General features: G+C 36.1%; 2 protein-coding genes across 2 annotated transcripts; one reads left to right on the top strand and one right to left on the bottom strand.

The window, feature by feature from the left end:
• Positions 1-1,344: 1,344 nt before the first annotated feature.
• LOC120177463 (probable WRKY transcription factor 72) lies at positions 1,345-2,926 on the top strand. Its single transcript, XM_039183599.1, has 3 exons — positions 1,345-1,479; positions 1,570-2,028; positions 2,101-2,926. Exons 1-3 carry the CDS (start codon positions 1,369-1,371, stop codon positions 2,914-2,916), a joined length of 1,386 nt encoding a protein of 461 aa, XP_039039530.1. The 5' UTR covers positions 1,345-1,368; the 3' UTR covers positions 2,917-2,926.
• Positions 2,927-4,042: 1,116 nt separating this feature from the next.
• LOC120177505 (translation factor GUF1 homolog, mitochondrial) lies at positions 4,043-8,442 on the bottom strand. The gene is made up of 12 exons (XM_039183632.1): positions 8,085-8,442; positions 7,085-7,820; positions 6,853-7,009; positions 6,685-6,739; positions 6,535-6,602; positions 6,329-6,433; positions 6,176-6,247; positions 5,720-5,833; positions 5,156-5,296; positions 5,021-5,080; positions 4,738-4,933; positions 4,043-4,282 (listed from the first exon to the last, which is right to left on the bottom strand). The coding sequence occupies exons 1-11, from the start codon at positions 8,385-8,387 to the stop codon at positions 4,768-4,770; spliced, it is 1,977 nt and encodes a 658-aa protein (XP_039039563.1). The 5' UTR covers positions 8,388-8,442; the 3' UTR covers positions 4,043-4,282; positions 4,738-4,767.
• Between the last annotated feature and the right edge of the window lie 772 nt (positions 8,443-9,214).

Raw genomic sequence — 9,214 nt, 5'->3', positions numbered from 1 at the left:
GATTTTCATTTCTCTCGTTGCGACAGTCATTCTCTCGTTGCGATTTTCATTTATCTCGTTGCGACTCTTCTGCAAATTGAAACTTGAATGGATTGCATTACTTCAACCAAAAGACAGAACAAAGACAAAGACAAATACTAACTTGAAAATCGCAACGAGAGAATAGCAACGCGAAATGAAAATCGCAACGACAGAATCGTAACGCGAAATGAAATCTAAGTGAAATGGTTAATCTATTATTGAAATGACCAGTAAACTTATCATCAGTTTCAATATGAAAAACCTACAATAATGCAAACATTTCAAAATAAAAATAATTAAAAAAACTAACCCTCGGAGGTTGATTTTCCATTTCTGAATATTGTGAGGGATTTCTGACCGTGAATGGTTGTGAGGGATTTCGCCGGAGATGGGGACGGAAATCTTCGGAGATGGGGACGGATTTCTTCGCCGTAGAGAGTGAGAGATGGAGATGGGACTGAGTTGTGATTTTAGGTTTTAGGTTATGAGTTGCGATTACGGGATTTTGTCTTAATATTGGTTTTTGTAATTTGAAAATAAAATACGCGTAGCGATTATAATGGCGCTTTAAATATCGCGTTGCGATTTACGGATACGCGTTGCGATTTTATGTATTATCGTTGCGATTTACGGATACGCGTTGCGATATACGGATACACGTTGCGATTTACGGATACGCGTTGCGATTTATGTGTTCGCGTTGCGATTTTCATATTCGCGTTGCGATTTTGGAAAATCGCAATGCGAATTTGTACTATCGCATTGCGATTTTCAAGAATCGCGTTGCGATTTTGGAAACTGATTTGCGATTCTGGGGATCGCGTTGCGATTTTTATTTCGCGTTGCGATTTTGTTGGTCATTTTGGCAAATCCAAAAAAAGTTGGTTAAAATCGTATATTATAACTTTTTTTTGGTCACTGAGGCGATTTTCTCAATTTTTAAATATGAAATGTTAAATTTATTAAATTGTTTCAAATTAGGACTAAATTGATCGAATGTATAATTATTTGGAACTAAAACTATTATTATATCATGTCAAATACCTATTCCGTCTAGTATTCAATGGTCAATGACCTATTTGTCACACTATTTTAATTGAGTGATTAAATTATGACTTTTAAAAGAAAATTTGGCCCGTTTGTAATCAAAGTAATAATTGATTGACCTAGGATGTATTTTACCCTTAATATTTTTAAGTCTAAACTGTAAAACGTTGAAGTTGAATTCTTCTCAAATGGTTTACTCATTGTTTTAAAATAATGAAATTGATCTTTCAAGTGTTGCTGGGGTGTTGACATTTCTGTGCCTTGGAACTGTATAAGAAAAGCCTCATTTCTCATACATCAATGGAGGTTTTATTGATGAAAACGTCAAGGGAAGATGCTGCTGTTAAGCAAGAAGAAAACACTACTCAAACTGTCTGCCATGAAGATGATTGTTGTCCAAAAGATAGCCAGGTAAATATACATATACATATACATATATAGTATGTATGTATGAATTTCTAAGTCAAATATGTAATATAACTATGTATGTTGATTAATTAGGAGAAAGAAATTGAATCAGCAATGGAAGAAAATGAGAGGTTGAAGACGATGATAAAGCAAATCCAGGAGAATTACAAATCTCTTCAACTGCGTTTCTTAGAAATGCTTCAACAAGGATCCGCCATTGAAGGTGCAGAAGAACCCGAACTTGTTTCACTTTCCCTTGGAAGAAGTCCAACTGGTTCCAAAAGAGATGATCAAAAGAGGACAACAATCAACAGAAAAGCTGAAGCAGATGATGATCATAACATCAATGGCGGTCTAACTCTGGGATTAGACCCTAAATTTCTATTGTCTACTAAAAATAATTCAGAGTTACCAAAGGAAGAAGATGATACAGGGCAGGCACCGAGCAAAGTTCAGAAGACAACAAGTGGGGATCATGAAGAGGCTGTAGGACATAAAAGCCAAGTAAAGAGAGCTAGGGTTTCTGTAAGAACCAGATGTGAAGCACTAACGGTTAGTATAAAGCTTTCAAGCTTTTGGTTATGGCGGAATTTTGTTTGATTTGATTCATTTCTATCCTTATAGATGTATGATGGGTGCCAATGGAGGAAATATGGACAGAAAATATCAAAAGGAAATCCATGTCCCAGAGCTTACTATCGTTGCACAGCTGCACCAGGGTGTCCGGTAAGAAAACAGGTGCAAAGAAGTGTTGAGGATTTGTCCATCTTAACCACAACTTATGAAGGGAACCACAACCACCCAATTCCAGAATCAGCCACGGCCATGGCTTCCACCACTGCGGCAGCCGCTTCCATGCTGTTATCGGGCTCATCAATATCTCAACCAGGCCTAAATTCAGCTACCACTCTCTCAACTGAACTCAATGGACTCAGTTTCAGCAGCAGCCTTCATGATAACTCGAGATCACCTTCGTTCCCAACGATTACTCTAGACCTCACCGGCTCTCCGTCGCCGTTTGTCATCAACTTACCTACAACACCCAGATTTCCTTGGACGAATCTCAACTTTTCTTCTCCGGTATCCAACGTTTTACCATCTGTTTACCTAGCTGGGAACCCAGAACCCATCCAGGATCAGTTCTACCAGACGTTAACCAAGGCAATCACATCGGACCCAAGCTTCAGATCATTAATATCTGCTGCCATTTCAATGGTGGATCAAAGTAATCAAAGAGCCAAGAGTTTTGGTCATAATCTGATGCAGGCCACCGTTTCACAAAGTTTAAAGGATCCATCATTATGTGCATCAGGCTACTTTAAAGGGCTTACATCTTCAAGCTCTCGTATAGCAAATTCGCCTCAATCATCGCCTCTGTCCTTTTCTGTTTTCAATAGTGCCTCTGCACTTGGTTCGGATAATAAAGAACCAAAGAAATAGTATGTATGTATCTTTCTTTTAATCAATTCATCATACACATGATTAAATTCAACGTTTAATCTGTTGATCTTAGAAGTTCATCCGTTTGTAATCCGCACAACATTTAATCTATTGATAATAGATATTTACTTATATTTAATCCACTTAATGTTTAATATATTGGTCATGCATGTTCACTCGCATTTAATCGGTTTAAATTAAAAATAAGCCTCTAAATTATATATTTTTATTAAACTATTTTTTTGTCAAAATAAATCATTAAATTATTATATGTAATTATTTTAGGTCGTGTCATTTTTTCAGTTAATATTTTTTCAGCCAGTAAAATACATATCACACAAAAGTAGGTACTTATGTTGACAAAAAATAGTTTAAGGATTTAAAACAAAAAGTACATGGTTTAAAGATTTATTTTGATAAAAAAGATAGTCTATACTTATATAAACTTATATATAATAGTTTAAGGACTTGTTTTGATTAAAAAACAATTTAAAGACTTAAAGGAAAAAAGAGATTATTTAAGATTTTTTTTTTAGTTTAAGCTTATCTAATCCGTGATGTGTTAGTAAAAAGATGTGGATCTCTTAATAAAATAAAATGTCAACCATAGTGATTAAAATATTTCAACTTCTGTCTCCCTTTACAAAAGGGTATTATGCAAATTATCGACCAAAAACTCTCAAGGGCTTAAAAACACTAAATATGAATTTTGATGGGTTAATTGAAAAATAATTAGGGTAATTATTTCAAAGTGACAACACAGTTACCATGGCTATTCACAGCCCTGAAGGAAAGAAATAATTAGGGTAATTCATGTGCTAAAAATAATAAAATTTATTTTATGTATTTTCAAAGAAAATTAAAAGCTTGCTATATGTCATGTTATCATTGGTTAATGAAACGTTGGATACCTCCTTCCACAAGGCACCACATTGAACTTGAAGTCAAGTTCAAGTACCTAATTGAACAAAAAAACATCAAGTACCAAATTGAACTTGAAGCCAAGTTCAGGTACCAAAATGTATGTTAAACCTTATATAAAAACATCACCTACTTTTATCGCTAAAAATAGTTAAGAGGGGTTTTACAAAAATATCAACTTATCCGATGACTACACTCTGACACCATTGTAGTAATAACTATAATCTTAAATTGTTGTGAAATAAAACATAACATCTTTAAGCATGAAAAGGTTCATGAAACTGATTATGATCCCTATCCAAAAACTAGGGCAGTTTATTGTAAGGCATACAGGTAAATAGAGCCAAATGCATCTTTACTGCTTCAGATTTTCCAACAGCTTCTGCAACCAGGTTCTCACAGTAATGCATGCACTTAACTGGTTCTTTAATCTTTATAGCTGAAAAAGATGAGTTAATAACTTCAGTTATACATCCATGCAACAAATTCTGAGCCATGAATCACATATCAGTTGTCTACTAAATTTTCACTGGGATATAAAAGCCCATACTATCTTCAAACTGAGAGATGCCTTTTGTAGACAAGCCGTAAAGTCTAAAGGGCCAAAGTGAACAACTTTCATGATGGTGTGGACTGTAAGACTGAGACTATAAGGCATAGCTTAAGTAGTAGCTACACCTATCCTAAAACAGTTTTCAAGTGTCCTCTTCACCAAATCATCAATTAATGAGGTTGAAAGGAAAATTCACTTTGATCAGTATGTATGACCAGTCATTTAGTATATTAGTAGACTCTGGAAAATGCAGAAAGAGCTTTGCTGCCATTGGCACTAGAGAATATATGAACGAAAAAGTTCAGGTTGAATTTAACCATTAACTAAACACATTGGAATTCGGAACTTACCACCATCATTGCTGATGTAGTCCTACACTATGAAACCTTCAGCAGTTGATGAAAAGCTTCTTGAGGTATGTCAACGGAACCAACTCGCTTCATTCGCTTCTTTCCTTCCTTTTGCTTCTCTAGAAGCTTCCTCTTCCGAGTAATATCCCCACCATAACACTTTGCAAGGACATTCTTTCTCATTGCCGAGATTCTGAATCCAGCAAATAAAGGCTTAGCTAACCAATGAATACTAAATGAGTTTTAAGGAACCTTAAGGAATGATAGACACAATACTTACGTCTCCCTTGCAATAACCTTTGATCCAATTGCAGCTTGAATGGTTATCTCAAACATTTGCCTGATTAGAATTGGACCATCTGTATTAACTATAATTGAATGCATACAAAGCTCATATTGACTTTAAACCAACTACCTGTCGATGAATTTCTTAAGCTTGTCCACCAGTTCACGACCAACTCGTTGTGCCTTCAAATTGTAAACGATTGTGGCCATGGCATCAACTGGCTGTCCATTTAAGAGGATATCAAGTTTCACCAAATCAGATTGTTGGTATCTGTAAACAAAATCAATAACGTGTCAATAATACGAATAAGAGGCTCCAATTTTGTGGAGGCAAAGGAAAACAACTTCAGCAAAGGTTTCATGACATCAAATGTCCAATCAGAAGTGTGTAAATGCCAGAAGACTAGCACTTCGACGTTGTATTTCACTGAAAATTTAGGCCAGATCAAGTAGGATTTTTCATTGGTAGCAACCCAGGAAATGAGGACATTTATCCAACTGAAACCAGTTGTCTTAATTTGTTTCACCACTTGCTCCCCAATGCATTATTATAGAACATTAAACAGCATATTGCAGACTTTTACAGCACCAGCCCTTATGATGCTGGGCCCTGTCATGAGTGTACGCACGTATCTGAGTGTGTGTATGAAGCTGTGTGCTTGTGTGTGAGTGAGTAAGAGAGAGAGAAGCCTACTCTGAATCCTCATAATCAAAGGAGGCATATCCAGATGTTATACTCTTCAACTCATTGTAAAAGTCGACCACAATTTCCCTCAGAGGTAACCGATACTTCATAAAAGCCCGTTGACTGCATAAAAAGAATGACTGGGCATAAGTACTGAAACATTAAAACATGATTCTTTTACGGATAAAAAAATACAATTTTTTATAGTAAACAAAAAGGCACAAGTGGATGTCAGAGTAACATTATAAAAAACAAACGAAGGCTTCATTAGTTGAAAGCACAGCTACTACAAAAAAAGAGCCTAAATTTACTCATCAGATATTTTAGTATTTCATTTACTCAACTAGGAGGCAAGGCAGCAGATTTTTCTACATCAGGACAAAAGAAACAGAAACTATTTCACTGAAGATTACCGTTGATGAGTTAAAAATTACAGGTTAAAGAGACCATAATGGTATAAATCACCTGTCTATAAATGAGTACTCCAGCTGCTGGCCTCTCCGCTCCGAGCAGAGGGTGATAACAGGCCCCACATACCTACAAGCAAGGAAAAAGTCCTGCAGAATGAAACCTTTTCATGCCGTAGAAAATTGATTGTAAAGGGTTATGGGAGCTTACTCACTAGGAATAATAATAGTTGCTATTACAGTAGGTTCCCAGCAAGCTGTAACTCGTTTCTTGGGATTTGAGGGCAATGCAGCAGGATTCTGAACTTCTACTTTACTGCATAAGATCAAGATATAAAAAACATGTCAAAAGCAACTTCACGAAGCTTATGTTTCTCCAAATAAAGAGTGATCATAAAAGGTCACTGTTATATGTACCTTCCATCAGAATACTCAAAAATATATGGAACAGTTGGAACAGTAGAAATGACATGAGCTCCATACTCCTACATCCGTGATAAAAACTGTTATGACTTGTAAATAAAGAAAGAAAATTTAGGTAAATGGATAAATGGAAAATTTGATCACCTGTTCAAGTCTTTGATGAAAAACATCCATGTGAAGTAAGCCTAAGAATCCACACCTGCAGAAGGAATACAAGACACACTAGAGATTATCCCATTATAACAATGTAAATTTCCATAATAAAGACAGTTGGTACTTTGAGATTAACTCATAAAACATAAGACAGCACACCTAAAACCCAGTCCAAGTGCCGTGCTACTCTCCTTAGTAATAGAGACGCTGGCATCATTGCAAGTTAGCCTCTCTATAGCATGGTTAAGTGCCTCAAAATCAGATCCATCTGCAGGGTAGAGACCAGAAAACACCATATGTTTTGCGGGTTTGAAACCTACAATTTAGAAGCATAGCAGATAAAAAGAGGGTGTAACAATCCTATAAAGATTAAATAAAGCCTCGTGTATACCAGGAAGGGGTTCTACAGTAGTCCGAGTGTGATATAGTGTATCCCCAATACGTGCCTCTTTTGTGGAACGCATGCCAGTCACCACATATCCAACTTGTCCACTTAGAAGAACTCCAGTGGGAGTAAGCTCAGGATGCATGATCCCAACATCCAAAATTTCATAAGCTTGACCAGTTGCAGCAGATGAAATCTTATCACCTTTACGCAATGCACCATCAACAATGGCCACATGGCAAATTACACCTTTATACTCATCGTAGTAGGAATCCAACAGAAGCATACGCAAAGGTGAACCACTGCTTCCAGGAGGGGGAGGAATCCTTTCTATGACAGCTGGAAGGACATGCTCGAGCCCCTGCCCTGTCTTAGCAGACGTTAAAAGGGCATCACTAGGCTCAAGATCAAACATTGATTTCAACTGAGCTTTGACACGATCAGGGTCAGCAGTTGGCTGGTCAATCTTGTTTATGACAGGTATTATAGTCAAGTTAGATTCAAAAGCAAGATAAAAGTTTGCAACAGTTTGAGCTTGAACACCTTGGGCCGCATCAACAACCAAAAGAGCACCTTGGCAAGCTGCCAGAGATCTAGACACCTCATAACTGAAGTCCACATGACCCGGTGTGTCAATCAGATTTAGCAAAAATGTGGAAGGCTCATCGCATCCACGGGACTTGTGTCTGTGGAACATAGTCGCTGTTTGAGCTTTAACAGTTATTCCCCTTTCCCTCTCTACCTAATAACATAAAAAACATAATGATGTTTGCACTTTTAAACCAAAGCTATACTCAATATCTTTATTTATTTATTTCTCATTTTAAACCAAATTTAACGTTTACATGAAAAGATAACAAATACCCAAGTCTAGTTTCTCTTTAAACCAACTATTGCAATGCCGATACCTTGCCTTTTCATCAATTTGTAAGATATATATAGAACTACCAATTCAAGTTTTGATCCAAACAAAAAAGCCACGATGAAAATTAAAAAGCAAAATTACCTGCAACTTGTCAAGATACTGAGGCTGACCATGACCTCTCTTAATTGTCCCAGTAAGCTCCAAAAGCCTATCAGCTAAAGTAGACTTTCCATGATCAACATGGGCAATAATTGAAAAGTTCCTTATTTTTTCAATGGGGTATCGACTCAAATCTATCGGAGCAGATTCTTTGCTGTTTTGACGAGAATGGGAGCAGTACCTCTGAGATAAGCCAAAAGCATCGAATGGGTTGTTGATTGAAGATAATGGAGATAAGTATTTTCGAATTTTAAGGGTTTTTGACGCTCTGAATAAGGAACCCATTTCAGGGTTTTAGGGAGCCTTGTGAGAACAAGAGAGACACTGAGCTGCGCTGCACCACTCTGAACAAAAACTCGGTTCACACCAAAACTTGGTCGTTTTTTCAATTTTATTTTATGCCGTGTTTTATAGATATATACGGATGGTTCCTTATGTTTTTTATCTATTCGATTTTGGTCACCGGTTCAAAAAAAAAAGTTTTAATCCCTTATATTATTGGTCCACTCGATTTTAAAAATTCGAATTTTAACTCTCGTTAACCCTTTAATGAAATTCTGTAACAATTAAAAAATAAAACAATAAATCTTCTTCAATCTAAGAGCATAACATTATAAACATTACTATTTTAAATATCTCACCGTTAAAAAAGTTAAAACACTTAAATAAGAAAAAAATTGTATAGTATAGGCATTTTTGTATTAAGGCTTATTATTATATATAGGATACATGTTTGATTATTAGTTTTTTTTTCTTCGGATTGAAACACATAAGCTATGTGTGTTTTGTAAATTAATGGGGATAAGACACCTAAAGTTTTACTTGGCTTCCACCGGATATATTATCTGCAACACCTCCATTTAGGGTGGTGGAAAAGAAAAGGATTATGAAAGTTGGTGTACTGTCAAAGGGGTGCTCGAGTTCATAATTTAGTACTGTTGCATCTCTAATTATATCTGGTAAGTATTTCAATGTCAATTCAAAACTGTCTACGATTTTTAACATTGAAAATGTATCTAAAAGAGAGCTTTTGTTGTAATGGTGATGTTAAATTAGAGAGCAGAACCAAGTTTAAATGTGCAGCCTTCGGTTTCCACTCCGTTTAAAACTGT

The sequence above is a fragment of the Hibiscus syriacus genome, unplaced genomic scaffold (assembly GCF_006381635.1).
Source record: "Hibiscus syriacus cultivar Baekdansim isolate YM2019G1 unplaced genomic scaffold, ASM638163v2 tig00112289_pilon, whole genome shotgun sequence".
Lineage (NCBI taxonomy): Eukaryota > Viridiplantae > Streptophyta > Magnoliopsida > Malvales > Malvaceae > Hibiscus > Hibiscus syriacus.
This window is presented reverse-complemented; position numbering and strand designations above follow the sequence as displayed.